The sequence below is a fragment of the Schistocerca americana genome, chromosome 4 (genome assembly GCF_021461395.2).
Source record: "Schistocerca americana isolate TAMUIC-IGC-003095 chromosome 4, iqSchAmer2.1, whole genome shotgun sequence".
Classification (NCBI taxonomy): Eukaryota; Metazoa; Arthropoda; class Insecta; order Orthoptera; family Acrididae; genus Schistocerca; species Schistocerca americana.
Genome location: NC_060122.1, coordinates 736,036,206 through 736,060,505, shown reverse-complemented (window position 1 = coordinate 736,060,505; position 24,300 = coordinate 736,036,206). Strand labels below are relative to the sequence as shown.

The following is a 24,300-nucleotide window of genomic DNA, read 5'->3' as shown; positions in this document are numbered from 1 at the left end:
ATGCAATCTTCTACGCACTGTTCGGTCTGAGATACGAATCCCTTTTGCCTGGGGGAAGTCATTTTCAATATTTTTGGCAGCTAATGTGGGGCGCATGCGAGCCGACAGTTGAAGGAAGCGTTGGCGTTGCCATACGAGGAGGTCCACTGCGAGGTGTATCATTCACATATCTCGTCTCTCCGTGCTTTCTTCACATCTTAGACACGCCACTTTGAGTGACATGTAACCGACCGGGGAACATCTTGCTGTGTATGACCTGCTAAAAGTAAAGCCACTATCCTGACTCTATCAAAGTGTTGCGTACCCCTGCGTGACAAGGCCGGCCGAGGTTGCCGAGCGGTTCTAGGCGCTACAGCCTGGAACCGCGCGACTTCTACGGTCGCAGGTTCGAATCTTGCCTCTGGCATGGATGTGTGTGATGTCCTTAGGTTAGTTACATTTAAGCAGTTCTAAGTTCTAGGTGACTGATGACCTCAGATGTTAAGTCCCATAGTGCTCAGAGCCATTTAATTTAGACAAACTCCGGAGGCTGCACGCGATACCGAAACAAATATTTTTCTTCAGTATCATATCTTCCTGTGACGATTTTTTAAACCGCTAGAGAGTGTTTTCTCTGGATGAAAATTAATTAAACTAACAATCTCTGTGAAGTTGTGTGGGACAACGAAAACACATTTTTAATGTGTTTTCCAGTGAGGACCAAAAGTAACGCAAGCAAGTTTTTATTCTTTATGACCAGGAGAGAACAACACTAATACAACACAATTACTACAGTTAGAGTAGAGGTTCAAAAATGCCTCCATTCACTTGTAAACAGAGGTTACACCGGTGAGTCACGTTCCGTGAAACACGGTCAAAGACTGCAGGAATGTCCTTAATGCCTACTGCTGCTGCTACTATCCGGGCAACTATATGCTTTGCTGCTTCAACCGGGTTTTGTAAACCAGTCGGATCATTTCTCGTCACACAAAAAAGTCCATAGGGGTCATATCAGGGAACCTAGTAGGCAATGGTACAGGGACACCGCTGCCAAACCACTTTTCTGGGAACTATAGCTTCAGGAATCGACTGAAATTTGCCGGCGGCTCGTCATGCTGGAACGACATGCGCTGTCTTGTAGCTATTGGCACGTCATCCATCAACTCTGACAATTCTCTAGCGATGAAATTGTAATGATGGTTGACGTTTAATGGCCTAGCTAGGAGATATGGTCCAATTAAACAAACAACATCTGCTCACACATTCACGTAGAATCGCAACTGACGAGCGCGAGTAACTATGGCACATGGTTTAACTTCACTCAAAAAATGCGAATTGTGGATATTGAAGATCTCATCACGGCACAACGTAACTATATCTGTAAACAGCACAGGGGACAGAAATGTAGGATGCATCTGACACTGTTCTAGGTACCACTGCGAAAACATATCGTCCAGTTTGTTCACACGTTGCAAGTCAAACGGCTTAACAATTGTTCATGAAGGACGTTTCTTACATTCGCCTGATTCACCCCGTGTCATGCACTGCACAACTGCACGAACGCTGAGAACGATGACGCCCTCTGCTGGATTAAAAAATGCTCACAGGTAATTATGACATTAGAGAAAAATGTTTGCTTTAGAGCTCCCAGAGTTTGCCGGTTTAACCGGCTATCGAGATTTATTGGGTTGGTGCTTAAGTTCTTAGCGCTTTTCCGTAAGTTTAATAAAACAACAGATACACATAACAGAGACTTTTGCCATCAATGACATATTCTCCTTCACTATTTACAATAGTCTGCCAAAGCTGGGATAAATTTCGATTCCGCGACTATAGAAATCACGTGGTTTTGAGGCGAAGAACACGTCGAACCTTGTTCGTAGCTCATTTTCATTCGAGAAGGAAGTTCCTTAAAGACTGTTCGATAGACAGTTTAAACGGTGAAAATCCAAGGGAGGTGAATATGGTAGGTACGGAATGATTTTCCAACCTCACTCCCGTATAGTGTTCTTTGTTAGTCTGGTAGAATGCGGTCGGGTATTATCGTGGAGTAGCATTGCTTCACGCAATCTCCCTGGTCTTTTTTATTCTTGGATTGCGTCTGCAAGGTTTCTCAGTTGTTGACAATAAATGTCAGCATTGATGGTTACAGTTCGGAGAAGCAATTCGTAGTACACCACGCCGTCGCTGTTCCACCAGATGCGTGGCTTTGTTGTCGCGCGCAGTTCTTGTACGGGGAGTTGCTGCTTTTGTTTGGGCTCAACCATTCCTTTCTTTTCCTTATGTTAGCCTCAAGACGCCATTTATCGTCACCAGTAATGATACAAGATACGAATGGTCGGTATTGTCCACGAGCCAATTGATGCCAAGCAAGCAGAAACGCACATATGGCCAGTCGTTGATTTTTGTGACTTTGGCTTACAATATGCGGTACCCATACTCCCGATTTTTTAATCTTCCCCAGTGCATACATAAATCGCACTACGACGGAATTATCACAATTCATCACATTTGCCAGTTCTCGAGTACAATGGCGTGTATCATTGTTGATTAATGCGTTTAAACGATCGTCATCAACCTCCGAAGGTCTTCCTGAACATGGGGAGTCACTGACGTCAAAACCATCCTCTTTAAAACCATTTCCTTGCTGTGCTCTGTCTAGTGACATTATCCCCATTGCAGCGGGACTTTGAATTTCGCCGCGCTACACTCGTTCCCTCCGATATAAATTATACCGTCGCAGCGGTATGAGCGCTCGACGGCAGAGAAAATACTAAAATTGTAACTTTTCTTTGTTTTCTATCCGTTTTTTATTGTCTCTCGAGAGCGGAAGCTTAATGCAGACGTAAAAACTTATTAGCTAGTCTTGATCTGATTTTAATGTGTGGGCATATTGTGGAAGTTGTTATGAAATTCGGAAGATGGAAGTAGCAAAGTAATTTAAATTGCATTCAGTAACAAGATGATTTTAATTTGTATAAATTAGTGATTCCTGGACGATTGCAAGATTTCTGAGCAGACTTTTTACGCAGAAATGAAGTAGGAGATTTTTGAAGACCTGGACGCCGCACGAAAGAAGACATGTTAACATGGTAAAGGATGAACTCTTATCTACGCCATTTCCCCCTCTCAGTTACATTTTGTTATTCTCAGTTCTTTTTCAATAATTTTTGTAGTGGAAATTGGTTTAACTCGTGCTCAGAAACGACACAAGGACCACCCCAACAATAGCTTTTCCGAATCACGAAGTCCGATAGCTTTTCTGTAATACGAAGTCCGATTTGCATTTCGTTCTTTCCCTTTTTCACGGTCATTTACGATTTTAAAACCCCCTTTCTATTCACCATTTCTTCCTACATTTTCAACCTTTTCTTTTCTTTTCTTCTCTTTTTCTTTTTTATTAACCACTACAGAACATGGAGAGTCACTGACGTCAAAACCATCCTCTTTAAAACCACTTTCTTGCTGTGCTCTGTCTAGTGACATTATCCCCATGGATGGCGCAAATGGTTTAAATGGGTCTGAGCACTATGGGACTTAACTTCTGAGGTCATCAGTCCCCTAGAACATAGAACTACTTAAACGTAACTAACCTAAGAACATCATACACATCCATGCCCGAGGCAGGATTCGAACCTCGACCGTATCCGTCGTGCGATTCCAGACATGGCGCAAATGTTTCTGGCTGCCTCCGATGCTGTCACCCCTTTACTGAACTCAAAAAGTAGAATATGTTCGAAATGTTCCGATGTCTCTACCTGGCATTGCTTTTTCTAGCGTGCACAGCTACACTCACTATCTCCAAATGACAAAATGACGGTACATAAAGCCAAACAGCAACAGTGAACTGCAAATGAAAAATGCCCATCTATAAATAAACCCATTGCAACCAGAATACCACCATGCAAAACGAAATCGCAATGAAATTATGCACCAACCTAATATATTTTCCTTAACTCTGTGACGGTAGAATTCTTGTCATATCTTTGTCCCATCCGAACATGTCCAATCTCGAATGACGGGACGTTCAAATCTGAATCTTCTTCCCCTCATCCTTCTCCCCCCCCCCCCCCTCTCTCTAACTCTCTCCCTCCCTCTCCCCTGTGTGTGTGTGTGTGTGTGTGTGTGTGTGTGTGTGTGTGTGTGTTTGTGTTTGCGTGTGTGCGCTCGCGCACATTGTCTTCAGTACGTCAGATGTCTCAAGGAACGTTTCGTATACAGTAGCTGCGGGCAACTGCTTCCTGGAAGCGTGTATTTTTACACACCAGCCGCAGTCGTCAGGAGTCACTTGAGAGGTTATTTTGGGCGTGCTTCGGAAATCCACTTGGTTAATAAAATGCTGGAATCAGCCTCGAGTAAACAGAGCAAGATATCACGTATTCTGTTAACTGGGAGTCTGAATTTGTCTGACATTCAATGCAGGGTTTTATTCATGAAAGAAACTAATTTCAAGAAATGATTGTATACACGATATATAGTTCAAAAATTCACGTAGGTGTGTGTCAATTTTCCATGGGTTGAAGATACAACTGCTTGAAATTTACGCGCAGAGTGCTGATGGACGTGCGTAATGCACATCGTCAGAATTGCTGGTATGCCTACATAGGTACATCCACCTAGCATTTGATGTTTTGCACTTTCTCGCCTAAATTGATGATTTAAAAGTTTTGTGTATGCTTCAGAGTTTTCAACAAACTTCGTTTAACTAGTGGAGTTCGCATTACACATATTTCTTCCGAAAGTGGAATTTAATACATTGTGGCTGAAACAGAGGCCAACCAAAGTCTATAAGTCGCCTTCCCTACCACAATCCTTACATGCTCGTTCCATTTCATATCGCTTTGCCACGTTACGTCCAGATATTTAGACGACGTGACTGTGTCATTCAGCACACTACTAATGCTGTATTCGAACATTACGGATTTCTTTTCCTACTCATCTGCATTAACTTATATTTTTCTACTTTTAGTGTATCGCACAAACTAGAAATTTTGTCTTAGTAATCTTGTATCCTCCTACAACCACTCCACAACGACATCTATCAGTAGACCACAACATCGTCAGCAAACTGCCACAGATTGCTGATTACCCTTTCCGCCAGATCATTCCTGTATACAGAAAATAACAGCGGCCCTATCATGCTTCCCTGGGGAACTGCTGACGATTCCCTTGTCTCTTATGAACACACGTCTTCGGGAACAATGCACTGGATTCTGTTATTTAAGAAATCTTCGATTGACCCACATATTTGGGAACATGTGTCAGTTTCCGCTGTTAATTATGATTCGCCGTGTGTAGTAGGTGAATTGTACTGCTGTTTTGTTTCGAATTAGGAAACCTGCACCTTTTAGGCTGTAGGATGTTAGTAATTTGGACAGTGTGCGGAGCGGTTCTGTTTGACATTTCGAATTTCTTGTGGGTGCAGTTTTTCACCCATGTTTGTTCATTACATACAAAGTGTGTGTGAGTGAGGCGATCATATAGCAATTATCACAGTACTTGCTAAGTCCTAGTTTAATCTTGTAGTCACTCCGTCGACGGAATTGTGTCGCGGACTACTCTGCACCACACTGTTCTGACACGCGTTGTAAATATGTTATTGTGCCAAGTGAAGTTCAGGTCCCAGGTTACGTTCATCCCCTCGATCGGATTGGGAGAAGAACTTTTTTGTTACGACGTCATAAATTCTCGTAATGATAGCTCTCACGTCCTCGTCTGCTATAAAGCAGGTTTTCAAAATACTAAATTCTATTTCATCCAATTGAAGCAAGGTTGATTGAAGGCCTCAAGTTCGGAAACTTGGTGGGGGATGGGGGGTTATTAAAGTTTATAGAAATGTAGTCGTGCTTGCTAGTGAAGTGGAGTTTGTGAAGAGTGTGGCGTAGAATGCCCCATTTGACAGTCACATAGACGTCGTTCCTACGATCGTCGCACTAACGAATCTGCGCGTCAGTGACTTAGGGTGCTAGGGTGATCCGACAGGGCTTGACAAGCATCTGTACTGTATGTCATGAATCATGATCATGGATGCCGGCAGTTTAGAGAATTACTTCAAAGATACAGTTCTGTAGACTGACACATGACAAACGTATAGTGAAGAGTACTATGACGTAAGTGTACTCATTATGTTTGAAAGTCGTCACGTTACATATCTAAGTTGTCTTCTAAGGTTTCGCTATCTGTTCTTGTGCACATGATGTCATACTGCAAAGAGTAATTTACTGATTTATTGTTAGTATAAAAATCCAAGTGACGTGTTCACAGAGACCATATTTCCCACATACACATGAGATTATTCGGAAATGAACTACTGGGAACTTATCGGAAGTTGCACCGCGCAAGGGCACTGGCCGGTGGGCAACTATGGGGGACATTCACGTGGGCTTCCATTATACACGTGGTAGTTACTGAAGGTATCATGACTGCTGTGGACTATGTGGACATTATTGCAGTCATCTGCATCACTCCGTGGTTGATGTCATCTTCCAGCAGGATAACTGTCCGTGTCACAAGGTCAGAATCGTGCTACAGCGGTTGAGGAGCATAATAGTGAACTCACGTTGATGTCTCACCCGCCATATTCGCCAGATCTGAACTTCGTGGAACACATCTGGGGCGCTATGTGGCGCAGCTCCACCCCCACAGACTTCCGGCCTGCAATTTACTGTAAATGCTACACCTGTGCGTACACATCTTGTGCCGCAGATCTCCGCAATCCTATAAAGGACCTATAGAGTCCATGCTACACAGACAGTCTGCTGTGCCGCGGGTGGTCGTAATGTTTAGGCTCATCAGTTTATATCCAACAAATTGAATGGATCCTGCTGCCTTCGTTATCAGTTTAGGCTTTTATCTCATTCGGTTAGTGCAGAACAAATTTCCAAACAAAACTACAGGGTGTGAGAAAAATGTGTGGCCAGACTTCCAGGCATAATTTCTTATGGCGTTACCCGCGGAGTTCCTGCTCCTGCTTCTCAGTCGTGTAACCCTTTCCATAAAAACAATTACGACGCCGTTGTAAGTTCCCTAGAGTCCGGGCAATGTACGGCCATTAACTTCGAGCGTGGCTCGCCGTCAACGATAGTGGTTGGGCATACACCGTCGCCCTATAGTCCAAGAACACAATAATATTTATACCAGAACATTATACTAGGAATGAGGCACATTAGCGAATAATTCGATAAAAGATGAACCGAGGTTGGATCCGTTGGTTGATGTCCCAAAGGATAACAATATTGCTCAAAACAGACTGATTGTAACTTTGTCATAAATCCCTTTCATTTTTCAGATGCGCACAATGTATGCGAATGATGGCCACATACAAATGACTCGTTGAATAAATGTTCAGTATATATCAGCAATGCTAAATTTGCCATTACTTTGTGCATCTACACACAGCAGCATGCGATGAACAATAAAGTACAACAGTGCTATACATTTTCGAAAACCTAGAAAATCAAAGTCCGCTTCCATTAGCATAATCATTCCCAGTGAAACTAAATTTTCCTGTAGAAATAGTACACAGCCAGTCAGTTGCAAATTGTAAGGTTTATTGAAACCACTTTACTATGGTTTCAACGTTGTCTTTTTTCAGAAGGAAAAACAGGTAACTGTATTACGTATTGTGGCAGAGGTACGTTATAATACAGCCGAAGGGCGACAGTCAAATATAAAATTTCACCTACACAATAAATTACAACATGCACAACATGCTTGTCGTCATTTGCTGTACGCACCCTAATTCCGCATACTACTATTGTCCTCTCTTGTTAGAAGCTTACTTTAGCGCAAGCGTTGCGTACGTGACGCTAGTGCACTAACAGTACATTGGTGGGGAAATGCCAAATGACAACCATGCTGCGTGTTTTAATTTATGGAGGTGAAATTGTTTTCGACTAACGACTTTCGGCTATATTTTAACGTACTCTGCAACAACATTCGCAGCTGCTTGGTTGTTTACTTTTTGCACAAGGAGATTTCATTCTACGGTTGCTGCTCTAGCCGTGTACAATATTTAAAAATCTATATTTTATAGCAATCGGTGCTATTCCAAATAAGTCATTTCAAGTCCATCACAACATAAGTGCGTTAAAATGCAAGACTTTACAAGCACACAACTGCAATGACGTACAACAGAAACTCAAGTCGCTCAAGCGAGATCTCGACACTAAATAAACTGCCTTTAAAAATGTTAATCAAAGTCCAGAGATTTAGAAATTATCACAAGCGCCCAAGGTTATCCCAAGCCCCGCTACACGAAAGTAACATTCGCAGCACACACACCACCCGTAACTTCCCCGACTCCAGACGAAAACACTTCACCAAGAAACTCCAGACGCAAGACGAAAGACCACGAGTTCTGCTCTGCACGCTTATTTAAAGGTTCGATCAGACGACCATTGCTCGATTCAGTGCAGATACTTCCACCTCGATCGCCATTTATATGGCTCTGAGCACTATGCGACTTAACTTCTGAGGTCATCAGTCGCCTAGAACAGGGCCTTCCAACCTTTTCAGCTGGCGGACCCCTTCTTCAGTTGAAAATTCATGGCGGACCCCTAGTCAGTCAAGAGCACAGGAACTTTAAATTTGAGAGCAAAACCCATGGGAACTGAAACCTTCTTAATGCATGTATCATGTTCCCAATGACCCCCCCCCCCCCCCTTCTTAGAGATGAACGAAAACAACTTGAAATTAACGATCCAATTTGAATTCCCACTGTACCCAGACACTTACTAGTGGATTTATTCCCTTTGTTCAACACACTATAGCCTGATTAATATTACTTGGTAATTGACATTTCACACGTTGGAGCTGCCTTCCTCCAAGAGCAATCGACGTCACGTCCAAACTGTTCGCTGTTGGCAAGCTGCCGCCTGTGGTCTGTTCACTTCCACTGTTTGGCAACTGTTGTGTAAGGAGCATGCATATTTCGTAACAGTCGCGCGCGCGCGCGCGGGTGTGTGTGTGTGTGTGTGTGTGTGTGTGTGTGTGTGTGTGTGTGTGTGTGGTTGTTCGTGAAATCCGAAGAAAAATGTTCAAATGTACGTAAGTCTATGGGACTTCACTGCTGAGGTCATCACTCCCTAGTCTCACACACTGTTAACCTAAGTTTAACTTCCGCTAAGGACAACACACACACACACACACACACACACACACACACACACAAACACACACACGTGCCCGAGGGAGGACTCGAACCTCCGACAGCGGGAGCCGCACCAATGCTTTCGTTTGTGCTGCCGACTGTCAAATATTATTGCCAAAGATCGAATGTTATTGCCAACTTTCGAGTGCTAACACATGTTTTTCAAAGAAAAAAATAGTGATGAATTTGATTTTCACATTTTTATTCAATAATTTTACTCATTATTTTACACGATTTGGTGAAAGGTGGCCGCGGACCCCTAAAAAGGGCCGGTGGACCCCTAAGGGCTCCGTGGACCACACGTTGGGAAGCCCTGGCCTAGAGCTTAGAACTAATTAAAACTAACTAACCTAAGGACATCACACACATCCATGCCTGAGGCAGGATTCGAACCTGCGACCGTAGCGGTCGCTCGGTTCCAGACTGTAGCGCCTAAAACAGCATGGCAACTCCGGCCGGCTGCCATTTATACTTTTCACAATAATTTCATAGAAATTGCGACCCTTTAATAAAATCACTTATGTATTATTTCAACAATTTTAAACAAATCTCAAACATATAAATCGCCACTTCCGGCATTCGAGTCAGAACACTGACTTGACCTGTTCCATAAATCACAAATAGAATTAAATATACGTCATTGAAAAGTTAAACAAGGAAAGTCATGTTAGTAAGATCACCTGTGTGCCTGCGCAGCATTCCATATTTATGGCACTAATTACGTAAATTAAATAAATCGTTGTCCGCCCCTGGTAACTGAATGGTCAGCGCGACGGAATAACATATTTAACGGCCCGGGTTCGATTCCTGGCTGGGTCGGAGATTTTCTCCGCTCAGGGACTGGGTGTTGTGTTGGTGTTATCATAATTTCATCCCCATCGACACGCAAGTCACCGAAGTGGCGTCAACTCGAAAGACTTGCACACGGTATTCACATTTACTAAATTGTGTATAACATTTTTATATTTTTCTTTAATTAGAGGAGTAGCCTGCTCTCCCACCTGATGTATCACAAATACGACTTTCATGATGAGTTTAGTTGTAACAATGTATTATAAACAATGATGCTAATAATGTTAAGAACTTAAAGCTTCAGGCATGGATTTATGTTCAATGAGCTCGTCTCATTGCTGCGGTTCAAAAGCTGTCATTGTTTTCTTTCTACCATGCTTGTAAGCGTCCGGCGCTCGTGGTCTCGCGTTGGCGTTCTCGCTTCCCGACCACGGGGTCCCGTAAGGCATTTTACATATTTTCTTTACAATTATATTAATGACGATATTCCAAGTCACAGGTCTCTCCATCTTAGCTTAAGCCATGACCATGCCACCGGAACACGCTCGTCTTTCCGCCCGGATACCAGGTTGACCGCGGGGCCTTGTGGCCTGCTACTTCCTAGCCGCCTTTACTTGCGCAAGCTCGCCTCTCATGGTGGCCGCCCCAACAAACAGTCACGCCGGCCCACAGCCGACATGTCAGATTCGGTCTGCCCTACGGCAATCGAAGCAAGAACTTGTGCCGTTACATCCTCACACACAGAGGAATAAAATGTGTTATAGGACGTGGGTCCGAAAACGCTTTATTTCTACGTTAGAGCTCATTTTGTATTTCTCTTCATAATCATATTAATTATGGAAAACATACAGGAACACAATGTCCCAACATTACATGAGGCGTTTTCTTACAGGAAGTGTTCATAATGCTCTCTTGGTTACGTTTGGTGAGACTGTACAGTAAGTTTAATTCTTAGTTTCACCACCAGTGTTTGTTGTTTCAATTGGATGATGCTAATGTTGACATGTTAGTCACTTCATTGCTCCACTTACATGAGGCACCTAGTATGAACTGTTTAGTGTTCATAACGGACTGTGCATGCACGTAGCATCAACAGTTTAGTGTTCATCACGTACTTGATTTCGGACACAGTTCAAATAAAGTGTGCTCAAATGCGGAATTGGCAGATGCCCATTTGCTGAATGGATTAGGAAATGGTAATGGCTGTGGCGCTCAACGTTTCTATCAGAGGAAATTTCAAGAACGACAGTGCCCGACAGCAGGATGTTTGAAGTAATTGATCATTGTCGTAAGGAACATGGATCTATAAGCTTGCTGCTGGCAAGTGGGGGAGGCCTAGGACAAGGACACCTCAACTGGAGGAGGAACTTCTTCGTGCAGTTGACAATAACCCTAGTGTCAAGTAAGACAGTTTGCTGCAACAAGTAAGGTGGCCAGAGTGGCCGAGCGGTTCTAGGCACTACGGTCTGGAACCGCGCGACTGCTACAGTCGCAGGTTCGAATCCTGCCTCGGACATGGATGTGTGTGATGTCCTTAGGTTAGATAGGTTTAAGTGGTTCTAAGTTCTAGGGGACTGATGACCTCAGAAGTTAAGCCCCATAGTGCTCAGAGCAATTTTAACCATTTGCAACAAGTAATGTTGACCATATGACTGTCTGGATAGTGCAACATGAGAACTTGCTGTATATGTACCACGTACAGCGTGTACATGTACTATCAGCAGCAGATTCTCTTGCACTGATTCACTTCTACGAATGGTTCATTCAACATTGTGTTAACCCTAACTTTAGTGCAAAATTGCTGTTCACAAAAACGGTTGTTTTCAAAGTACGTGGTTGTGTTGAAGAATTGTCGAAGCAGAACTCCATCATGGAAATATAACGTTTCTGGACGCACGTCCATATAACATACTTTCTACCTCTACTTGTGAGGAATGTTTCCTGAAAGTCTAGCCATACCTTTTTGTTAAACCTTGTATATTGCTATTTTTTTATATTGACTTCTGGCTGGTAAACCAAGAGCTCTTAACTCAGAGCCGTAATCAAATATTTATACAAGGTGTTACAAAAAGGTACGGCCAAACTTTCAGGAAACATTCCTCACACACAAATAAAGAAAAGATGTTATGTGGACATGTGTCCGGAAACGCTTAATTTCCACGTTAGAGCCCATTTTAGTTTCGTCAGTATGTACTGTACATCCTCGATTCACCGCCTGTTGGCCCATTTGAAGGAAGGTAATGTTGACTTCGATGTTTGTGTTGACATGCGACTCATTGCTCTACAGTACTAGCATCAAGCACATCAGTACGTAGCATCAACAGGTTAGCGTTCATCACGAACGTGGTTTTGCAGTCAGTGCAATGTTTACAAATGCGGAGTTGCCAGATGCCCATTTGATGAAGGGATTAGCACGGGGCAATAGCCGTGCCGCGGTACGTTTGTATCGAGACAGATTTCCAGAACGAAGGTGTCGCGACAGGAAGCACGGAACATTACAGCCTGCGACACGCGACTGGGGAAAACCTAGAACGACGAGGACACCAGCAGTGGACGAGGTAATTCTTCGTGCAGTTGACAATAACCCTAATGTCAGCGTCAGAGAAGTTGCTGCTGTACAAGGTAACGTTGACCACGTCACTGTATGGAGAGTGCTACGGGAGAACCAGTTGTTTCCGTACCATGTACAGCGTGTGCAGGCACTATCAGCAGCTGATTGGCCTCCACAGGTACACTTCTGCGAATGGTTCATCCAACAATGTGTCGATCCTCATTTCAGGCAAATGTTCTCTTTACGGACGAGGCTTCATTCCAACGTGATCAAATTGTAAATTTTCACAATCAACATGTGTGGGCTGACGAGAATCCGCACGTAATTGTGCAATCACGTCATCAACACAGATTTTCTGTGAACGTTTGGGCAGGCATTGTTGGTGATGTCGTGATTGGGCCCCATGTCCTTCCACCTACGCTCAATGGAGCACGTTATCATGATTTCATACGGGATACTCTACCTGTGCTGCTAGAACATGTGCCTTTACAAGTACGACACAACATGTGGTTCATGCACGATGGAGCTCCTGCACATTTCAGTCGAAGTGTTCGTACGCTTCTCAACAACGGATTCGGTGACCGATGGATTGGTAGAGGCGGACCAATTCCATGGCCTCCACGCTCCCCTGACCTCAACCGTCTTGACTTTAATTTATGGGGGTATTTGAAAGCTCTTGTCTACGCAACCCCGGTACCAAATGTAGAGAATCTTCGTGCTCGTATTGTGGACGGCTGTGATACAATACGCCATTCTCCAGGGCTGCATCAGCGCATCAGGGATTCCATGCGACGGAGGGTGGATGCATGTATCCTCGCTAACGGAGGACATTTTGAACATTTCCTGTAAAAAAGTGTTTGAAGTCACGCTGGTACGTTCTGTTGCTGTGTGTTTCCATTCCATGATTAATGTGATTTGAAGAGGAGTAATAAAATGAGCTCTAACATGGAAAGTAAGCGTTTCCGGACACATGTCCACATAACATTCTTTCTTTCTTTGTGTGTGAGGAATGTTTCCTGAAAGTTTGGCCGTACCTTTTTGTAACACCCTGTATACGTTCGGTTTATTGTGGTTGACGTTCATATTATAATTTCTAATGTACGAAGGGTACTCAATAAGCAATAAAACAAATTTTCTTCTGAAAGCAGGCTGGTTTTATTCCGGTTTCCGAGACACCACAGTACTCCCCACTCATTTGACTACAAAATCATGTTTTTTTTTTATCACAATATATGTAAAATATGACGGCTTTAAGCTATCTTACTGGGAGCACATGTATGACCGCATGTACTACTCTACTGGTCGACGTGTGAGCCAAGGTTTTGTTGCATCAATGAACTCCCCATCAATCACATACTACTTCTCACAAAATGGGAGTCAGAGGGTGTGAGACCGGAGCTCTGGGGTGGACGAGGAAGAAGCGTCCAATGATGTTTTGTGAGCTACTCTCGGGTGCGCAGACTTGTGCGAGGCGTTGCGTTGTCATGGACGACAGGTACGTTTGTATTTTTGTGGCGACGAATACGTTTAAGGCGTTTCTTCAATTTTCCGAATGTAGCACAAATGTGTGCGGCCGACCGGCACTCGGGATATCGGACATGTTTGCGCGACCTTGTTGCAATGACGCCAGACGCCTCGCCCAACTACTCACCATGCTTTTGTTCGCTGCCAGACCTCCGTAGGCGTACAGCACGTGCCTAATGAAAATTTGCAATGCTCTGGTTTTCCGTCAAAAGAAACTCAATGACAGCTCTCCGCTTGGAACGCACCTCCATTGCAGAGGCTTTTTTGAAGACTGCGTGTAACGCCGTCACCTGTCGGAATTTCGTGAAACTATGGTTGCTGAAGCAGGAATATTCCACGATGCCCGACAACAAATTCTGTATTTTTTCAGCCGACATTGGGCTAGAAAAAAAGTTTCGCATTATTCACTGTACGCCTGTCGTACATAAGAGAGACAAAACCCGCCTGGACAGACGACCGCTCTAACGTGCCGCTTACGGGACACGGGAAGGTCAGCCTGGATATGGTTCTTAGACGGTTTTCCACATCCTCCTGGGTGAATGGCGGGCTGGTACCCACTTTCCGCCTCAGTTAACTTAACGCACACACGCAGACAATCTTCACCACACTTGATCATCTCATGTCAGAAACAGATACGAAACACAGTCACCACACAACGCTGCCCAAGGGCAGCCATAACTACTTCGCACCGATAATTTAAAGTTAACAATAGCCGCCCAGTCAAGATGTCAAGGAGCTTGCACAGTGTCTTTCACCACCTCATCAAAGTACATAAACAATAGTACAGAAGGTCTATATTCATCACTGTCAAAAACAAGTGTTGTTGAAATCTTCAGTGCAATCGAAGGTTCATTATTTTTTCACTGAAAAAATTACAGATGAAGTTTTAAAAACAGCGCTTTTTACCCTCTAAAGTATATTTCAAAAAGAGTTCACGAGATCACTGGAAATGGGGAAAAAAGCAGACGGTCAAAGATGGTGAAGGAAATCTATAGCGTCCTTTTCAAGGGAATCTTTCCAACATATGCCATACGCGATTTAGTACAATGATCCCTCATCGTCGACGGAACGTTAAATCCAAAACAGCCGCGCGGTATTAGCCGAGCTGTCTGAGGCGCTGCAGTCATGGACTGTGCGGCTGGTCCCGGCGGAGGTTAAAGTCCTCCCTCGGGCATGGGTGTGTGTTTTTGTCCTTAGGATAATTTAGGTTAAGTAGTGTGTAAGCTTAGGGACTGATGCCCTTAGTAGTTAAGTCCCATTCGATTTCACACACAACAAATCGAAACCTTCTTCCCTCCGATCCCCCACCCCTTCTGAATGCGTGTCCACCGCCTTAACCACTACGCCGTTTTTCTAGCTTACATTTCGAAAGTACAGTTTACTATGGCGAAATTTCCTATTGAGGGAACTTTGATGTTGTGATGCGTATCTGTCCGAACTTAAGACGAGTGTAATCGGAGGGATTTAGACTGCCGTAGATACATGAAGTAATTGTTCTATAAACACATTTGCAGATAAACGAATTTAATGTCGCAAAACCACCTTGAATACAGCAAATAATACAAAAGACGAAAATAAAATTATTGTTAAAAACGCAAACAGAACGTTCAATGGTCTGTCACATACGTTAAAGAGCAGAAATAACTCAATGAAAACTGAAATATAAATCTGCAAGTCGATTATGCAGTCAGGTCTAAGATGTGCAAGAAAGAGCCGAGTTTTAAGACAAAGAGACGGTGCGTCTGTGTGTGGGAGGGGAGGGAGGGGGAGGGAGAGGAAGTAGGAGGGAGGGCGGGAGGGAGGGGGAGAGAGGGAGAGGGAGAGAGAGAGAGAGAGAGAGAGAGAGAGAGAGAGAGAGAGAGAGGGTGCGAGAGAGAGAGAGTGGGGGGAGGGGGATGGAGAGGGGGGCGGGAGAGAAAAACAGGTCTCAAACTTTGAGTTTGGAGCACAAAAAAATGGCTCTGAGCACTATGGGACTTAACTTCTGAGGTCATCAGTCCCCTAGAACTTCGAACTACTTAAACCTAACTAACCTAAGGACACACACACATCCATGCCCGAGGCAGGATTCGAACCTGCGACCGTAGCGGTAGCACGGTTCCAGACTGTAGCGGCTAGAACCGCTCGGCCACCTCGGCCGGCTTTTGGAGCGCAAAAGGACCCAGGTAGTGGAGAATGATTGATAAGAAAATTACTTTGAACTGTATGACTTATTTAAAGAAATTTGCTCTGTACCAAAATTATAAGCTAAAAATATTAAGTGGATTAGTCATGTAATGAGGCCACATGAAAACAGTGATCATTATCGAAGAAGACCACCAGGTCGTTCAAGAATGTTAATAATTGTCGTGCTATGTCCGCCAGTGGATACGGTACACAGGCGTAAACAAAGAAGGCGCCATACGGGAAGGCAAGCTTACAGAGAGGCGTATGGTCAGAAGCCATAGAGGGCGCACACAACACGGACTTCCGCCACACGTCACGAAAGTAACTGCCAAGTAAACATTCGTCCATCAAATGCAGATACAAGCGGACGCACCGGTCCTATCAGAGTATATCAACAGTCTGGTAGTCTTGACAGTGACATCACCGTACCTCACGACAGCGTCAGGAGATATATAAAGTTGCCGCCCAGAACAGCCGAACTGGCCATTCTGCAAGTTACGCAAGTCATCGTTCTGAGATTCAGGACAAGACCATATTGATCACTGCAATAACATTTAACTACACTGCCACGCATCTTTACGCTCACATTACATAATCAGTAATAATGTTACTTTATTATCGTAAAATGTTGCTAATTTGTGCTGCTTTCAGTTTTTCGGTACTTTCCCTGAACTTACTCAACGCTTTAACGAGGCTGTAAAGTTGCTGCGTGCAAGCAAGCCAACTCAACAACGGCGACTAATTTCGGTGGTAGGGAGTTCCCTTCCTGCCAAGTGTACGTGGTAAACAACCTTTGGATAAATTTGTAATAAATAAAAAACATATATAAAAAAAACCAGACAAGTCTGTCAGAATTGTTTGAAGTCAACCATAATGAAAATACATAATTAGTATTCCCATTGAATAATAATAATAATAATTGTTATTATTATGTGGATCACTGACATTGCCATCCCAAATGATAGCAAAATCGACGAAAAACAACTTGCAAATCTTGCCAGATACGAGGACTTGAAAACAGAACTTCGGCAACTCCTCCGGAATACCAGTTGAAGTGGTCCCAGTGGTTCTCAGTACATTGGGAGCAATGCCAAAAGATCTTAGTGGGCCCCTGAAAACAATTGGCACTAATAAAAATCTATCAGCCAACCACAGCAAGCCGCTATACTCGGGATCTGCACGAATTATCCTCTGACACACAATACAGTCCTCAATGCTTGGGAAATGTTTTGCTAATGAAAATACAGGGTATCCCAGCAGGATTGGTCAATATTCAGGGATATGATCGGAACGTTCACCCGAAGGCAATAGAGTGCAGCAAACATGTGCTCTATAATGCATATCTTAGGAACTATGAGCATCTGTTTATCTTCGCTACTGTGAACAAAATCTCTTCTACTGATCAAGTACTCATAGCACTTAAGGTATGCATTTTAGAGTCCATGTTTACTAGACTTTCTTGCTTCGAATGATCATTTCTGTCGTGAAGTTCAATACCGACCATTGCTCCTAGGACACTCTGTATACGAACCTCAGCACGGTGAACTCATTTGCTGTATGCACTGTCAACAATAATTATTGTCCTACCTGGCCAACCCGCGCCTGAAGCGTTCCTAGGTTGCCTGTCACAAGCCGGGATACAGGAGTAATGAAAGAAGAGTAACACCTCAAAAATAAAATAAAAAAATCTACCATGTAAGTACAATAAATCTCAGTGTCACAGTCATTAATGAACTACAAGCTGCACGGGATATACAAGTAGTTAATTGAAAATGCATTATTAGAAAAATAATGGGTGCAAGACAAACGACAGGTGGTTGGAAAATAAAAAGTAAAGAGGTTTACTAAAACATAAAGGAAGTGTCGGAGGTAATGGCAAAGCGAAGGGTAGCGTTCTTTGGCCACCTTTCTCGAATGAATGAGAATAGGCTAACGAAACACAAACCATTCCTATATTTATGGAAAAAGAGGTAAACAATAGCATGGATTACAGATATAAGAAAAGGAGAAGCAGAAAGAAAATAAAAACATAAAAAATTAACCGGATGAAACAAGAAGCAAACAGCGGAAAATCAAGGATGGAATGTAACAATATTATGTAAAGGAAAGTTGCTACTCACCATGTAGCGGAGATGTTGAGTCGCAGATAGGCACAACAAAGAGACTGTCACAAATAAGCTTTCGGCCAGCAACGCCTTCGTCAAAAATAGACGGCAGACACACATCCACACACTCACGTAAACGCAGCTCACACACACATGACTGCAGTCTCTGGCAAGTGAGTTTCCAGAGAGACTTGCTGGCCGAAAGCTTATTTGTGACAGTCTTTTTGTTGTGCCTATCTGCGACTCAGCATCTCCGCTGTACGGTGAGTAGCAACTTCCCTTTTCATAACAGAAAACAACATTTTTAAGAAAAAATACTGCGATTACAAAGCTTTAAGGGCAGAAAAAATAAAATCAGGGAAAACAGTGACCGCGGAAAGAGCATAACATGAGGAAAAGACGGAGGAGTACTGGAAAATAAAACAAAAAAGAAATATGAGGAACTGAAGTGGCTACATGATCCTAGTTGGTTGATATAACGACGATAGCAATAATAATAATCATTATTATTCTGTAGTACGTGTGCTTTGTTTTCATCACAGGGAATACTTCTAATGTTTGATAGTGCTTTGTTGGGGTCTGACGTCCTCCTGCAGCTCGCGTTTCTGAAGGACAAATTTTTATATTATACAATGCTCTTAACTTTCAGGTAAGTAGAAGCTCCCATCTGAGACAAAGGCGTAAAGGGATTTCGTTCGAGGTGAACTGAAGAGAGGTGTTAAAAGCCAATGCTGTAGTGATAACGTGTGTTCATTCACACTTACCGAGGGAAGGCAGGCCCCTACGCGTCGCGAAGAGCCAACCCCACAGCTGACCCGACGACGCGTGCTTGTCCTTGTCTTTGGCGGCCCTCTTCATGTCTGAGCCGGATGAAAACTGGCGTAGCGCGTGCGATGCTAGAAGTGAGCTAACGCGCGACTGGCGAGGTGCTACGGCCGCGCGCGGTAAGTGACTGAGTGGCAGCGGCTATCTAATCGGAGGGGGAGACTGGCTGCTGCGCGACGAATCACCGACAAGTCGTCTCCAGCCGCTCTGACTCAACGCGGCGTAGCCGGTAGCTGCTTCACGTGCGCGAGGCGGCCGCTTCCGGCACCCAGCAAACCCAGACTGCGTCGTCGCACTGGCGTGACTAGGCAAAGTCGCGCAGCCAGCGCCCCCGTAAGAGTCTAAGCAGAAAAATGAAAGGTTCTCGGCCTCGGTAACAAAGAATTGTGATCTTTTTAAGATAAAAAAATGCATAAACTTTTCGATCTAGTCGTTGTTGTTGAGGTCTTCACTTTTAAAGACTGGCTCGATGCATCTCTCCACGATATTAACTGAATTTATCGTCGGTGCTTGGCAGAAGACGATAGTAATTTTAGCAAGGTAAACAGTTTCTGATGTTCTGCAGGGTTACACTACCGGCCATTAAAATTGCTACACCACGAAGATGACGTGCTACAGACGCGAAATTTAACCGACAGGAAGAAGATGCTGTGATATGCAAATGATTAGCTTTTCAGGGCATTCACACAAGGTTGGTGCCGGTGGCGACAACTACAACGTACTGACATGAGGAAAGTTTCCAACCGATTTCTCATACACTAACAGCAGTTGACCGGCGTTGCCTGGTGAATCGTTGCTGTGATGCCTCGTGGAAGGAGGAGAAATGCGTACCATCACGTTTCCAACTTTGATAAAGGTCGGATTGTAGCCTATCGCATTGCTGCTCACGTTGGTCGAGATCCAATGACTGTTAGCAGAATATGGAATCGGTTGGTTCAGGAGGGTAATGCGAAACTGGATCCCAACGGCTTCGTATCACTAGCAGTCGAGATGACAGGCATATTATCCGCATGGCTGTAACGGATCGTGCAGCAACGTCTCGATCCCTGAGTCAACAGGTGGGGACGTGAAAGACAACAACCATCTGCACGAACAGTTCGACGACGTTTGCAGCAGCATGGACTATCAGCTCGGAGGCCGTGGCTGCGGTTACCCTTGACGTTGCATCACAGACAGGAGCTCCTGCGATGGTGTACTCGACGACGAACCTGGGTGCACGAATGGCAAAACGGCATTTTTTTCGGATGAATCCAGGCTCTGTTTACAGCATCATGATGGTTGCATCTCTGTTTGGCGACATCGCGGTGAACGCACATTGGAAGCGTGTATTCGTCATCGCCATACTGGCTTATCAACCGGTGTGATGGTATGGGGTGCCATTGGTTACACGTCTCGGTCACCTCTGGTTCACATTGACGGCACTTTGAACAGTGGACGTTACACTTCAAATGTGTTACGACCCGTGGCTCTACCCTTCATTCGATCCCTGCGAAACCCTACATTTCAGCAGGATAGTGCACGACCGCATGTTTCAGGTCCTGTACGGTCCTTTCTGGATACAGAAAATGTTCGACTGCTGCCCTGGCCAGCACATTCTCCAGATCCCTCGCCAGCTGAAAACGTCTGTTCAATGGTGGCCGAGCAACTGGCTCGTCACAATACGCCAGTCACTACTCTTGATGAACTGTGGTATCGTGTTGAAGCTGCATGGGCAGCTGTACCTGTACACGCCATCGAAGCTCTGTTTGACTCAATGCCCAGGCGTATTACGGCCAGAGGTGGTTGTTCTGGGTACTGATTTCTCAGGATCTATGCACCCAAACTGCGTGAAAATGTAATCACATGTCAGTTGTAGTATAATATATTTGTCCAATGAATACCCGTTTATCATCTGCATTTCTTCTTGGTGTAGCAATTTTAATGGCCAGTAGTGTGTATTATTTGTACAGAAGATCCAAAAATGACAATGTGTTAACACAGGAAATATTACAATAATTATATTAACTACAAAAGGGGTAAACAAGTTTTTATGTGAAAATACATTTAACAAATGATCATAAATAAGATAAATTTATAGTGTGAATCTAGTGTTTGTAACGGAAACTTAATTTAACCATGGGGAAAGTGGACATTGAGCCTGATCACTTAATACATACATTTATTACATTCTGTGTCATATGTTTGTTGATTTCCAGTAAGATCATCTTTTCGCATTTTCTCACAAAATGCAAAACTTCACATTGCACATCATAGGACTGGTTTTCTGCTAAAAGATGATCAGCAAAGGTCGAATCCTTCCTCTGTAAATCTGCAGCTTCTCTAATATTCACGTAGCCTAATTGCCATTGATCTGCCTGACTGACCAATATACACTCTGTCATACTGCTTGCAAGTGCTTTTATATACGTCACTCTGTGCCAGTTGTTACAATTTATCTTTAATACTGGATAAAATTTTTTATATGTTATTGGTATTATAAAATGTAGGTCTGTTGCCGCGACACATTAACTGACATTTTGCCAGTATATGGAATTTTGCATCAGACTTTGCAACTACCGAGTGATTGCTGTTGACCAGCCAGCGTACAGTAGTGGTGCAATTCTATTCTTTTTTTTTTGAAAAGCTGATTTGGATAATGGAACAGATAAGAGGCGATACACCATTGAATGGAGAGCTGCATGTTTGAGGCTGTGTGCTTGCAGGGAGCTCGCAGGGATAACGTATCAGTAACTATGTTTTCTCTGTAAATACTAAACATCTTTTTCTCTTACTTATCTCTATAGTAAAGCACAAGAAATTTACAGAAGAGCTTCCCATCTCCATTGTAAACTAAATTTTCTTATGTTGTGAGTTTAAATGCCGTTGCAATATATCTAACTGTGTAATGGTACTGGTCCACAAACACAGCACATCATTGACATATCTGAAACAGTACTTAATTTTACAATCAACGACCCTTTCTGTAAGAAAATTTGTTCGAACCTGTCCATGCAAAATTAAATGTATCTCCACAGAAAAAGTTTGTTTCCACCTTTTTTAGTTATTGTAATTATTACAATTTTTTCATATGTTAACGTTTTGTCATTTTTGTGTCTCCTGTACAGATAATATCTGTGTAAGTCCCACATCACGTTTATCTGTGTTATCGACATTCAGTTGTCACCTGAAGACGAATTGAGAAGCCGGAAGCCTGTTCATGACAAATGTAATTTAGCAAAACATTAGGAAATGTTTTCTTTTTTAATATTACTCTCCACGATAGTCTATTCTGTGCAAGCATCTTCATCTCTGCATAATTACTGCAACCTATATCCACAACTTGACTAGGAGAAGGGATCGGTTGGTAGGACATGTTCTGAGGCACCAAGGGATCACCAATTTAGTATTGGAGGGCAGCGTGGAGGGTAAAAAACGTAGAGGGAAACCAAGAGATGAATACCCTAAGCAGATTGCAGTAGGTACTTGGAGATGAAGAAGTTTGTATAGGAGAGAGTAGCATGGAGAGCTGCATCAAACCAGTCTCTGAACTGACGACCACAACAACATATCCATCTGAACCTCGTTACTGTATTTGTGGCTTGGTCTCCCCCAAAATTTTGACCCATCACACTTCACCTCCGTTACCAAACCCGCTTGATGCCTCAGGATGTCTGTTATCAACTGAACCCTTCTTTTGGTCAGATTGTGCCAACAATTTCTTTTCTAACCAGTTCTGTTCAGTACCTCCTCACTACTCACTCAATCTACCCATGTCGTCTTCTACCTTTTCTAAACCATCACAGTTCAAAACGTTCTATTCTCTTGTCACGTGAACTGTTTTCCGTCCACGTTTCACTGACGGACAAGAATACACACCAGACTTCCTAACACTAACTTGTATGCAATATATTAGTGAATTTGCCGTTTCCATGAATGTTTTTCTTGATATTTCCAGTGTGAATTGTTTGTGCTCTCTACTTCGGCCGTCACCAGTAACCTTTAATAAAATCTTCTCGGTCTTTCAGCTGCATCAGGTGGTTAAAATCCCACGAGCTTTCGACCGACCTCTCCTCCGCCACTGTCACGTGGTAAATGACTGCTATGTCGCCGTGGCCTCGTCGTTACATAGCCGCGCTGCTAGCTGTAGCTGTGACGTCACTAGTGTGCTCTTCCTCGGCAACTGCAGTAATGTTTGTTTCCCGCGTCCGTCGCGCCCGCTTCAATGTCGCGATGGCCGGGTCCCAGGCTGTGCTGAGCTGCAAACCGACGTCCTTATCCATGGTGTTTCAGATGTTTTTCATTTCTGCCGCTTCTTTTTGACGGTATCCCAAAATCCCTTCGTCCTCGTAAAGACAGATGTTTTGTAGAATAGAATTCTATGTCGATTTTCTAATGCGTGTTCGGCCATAGCTGATTTTTCAGCGTAGCGTAGTCGTAAGCACCTCTCGTGTTCCATCCGGCGTTGCTCCACAATGCATACTGTTTGGCCGATGTAGTAGCTGCCACATTGACCTAGTATTTTGTACGCTCCAGGCGTTGTAAGCCCTTTATTGTCCTTCACAGGCCTCATTAGGTGTTGTATTTTTGATGGGGGCGCGAACACTGATGAGATATTGTGTCTTTCAAGGAGCCGACAGTGTACCACACAAAAGGAAAATCGCAAGCTGCTTGTTCTATTCTTCGGTGGTGTACGAGGGCAGTTCAATAAGTAATGCAACACATTTTTTTTCTCGGCCAATTTTGGTTGAAGAAGCCGGAAATTTCTTGTGGAATATTTTCAAACATTCCCGCTTCGTCTCGTATAGTTTCATTGACTTCCGACAGGTGGCAGCGCTGTACGGAGCTGTTAAAATGGCGTCTGTAACGGATGTGTGTTGCAAACAACGGGCAGTGATCGAGTTTCTTTTGGCGGAAAACCAGGGCATCTCAGATATTCATAGGCGCTTGCAGAATGTCTACGGTGATCTGGCAGTGGACAAAAGCACGGTGAGTCGTTGGGCAAAGCGTGTGTCATCATCGCCGCAAGGTCAAGCAAGACTGTCTGATCTCCCGCGTGCGGGCCGGCCGTGCACACCTGTGACTCCTGCAATGGCGGAGCGTGCGAACACACTCGTTCTAGATGATCGACGGATCACCATCAAACAACTCAGTTCTCAACTTGACATCTCTGTTGGTAGTGCTGTCACAATTGTTCACCAGTTGGGATATTCAAAGATTTGTTCCTGCTG

General features: G+C 43.8%; 1 protein-coding gene across 1 annotated transcript in view; it reads right to left on the bottom strand.

The window, feature by feature from the left end:
• The window catches only part of LOC124613869 (ovarian-specific serine/threonine-protein kinase Lok-like), a 205,742-nt gene extending 186,545 nt beyond the window's left edge, over positions 1-19,197 (bottom strand). The window contains exon 1 of the mRNA XM_047142598.1: positions 19,033-19,197. Within this exon, the coding sequence (XP_046998554.1) occupies positions 19,033-19,126 (94 nt within the window). The 5' untranslated portion in view covers positions 19,127-19,197. The remainder of the gene's footprint in view (positions 1-19,032) is intronic.
• Between the last annotated feature and the right edge of the window lie 5,103 nt (positions 19,198-24,300).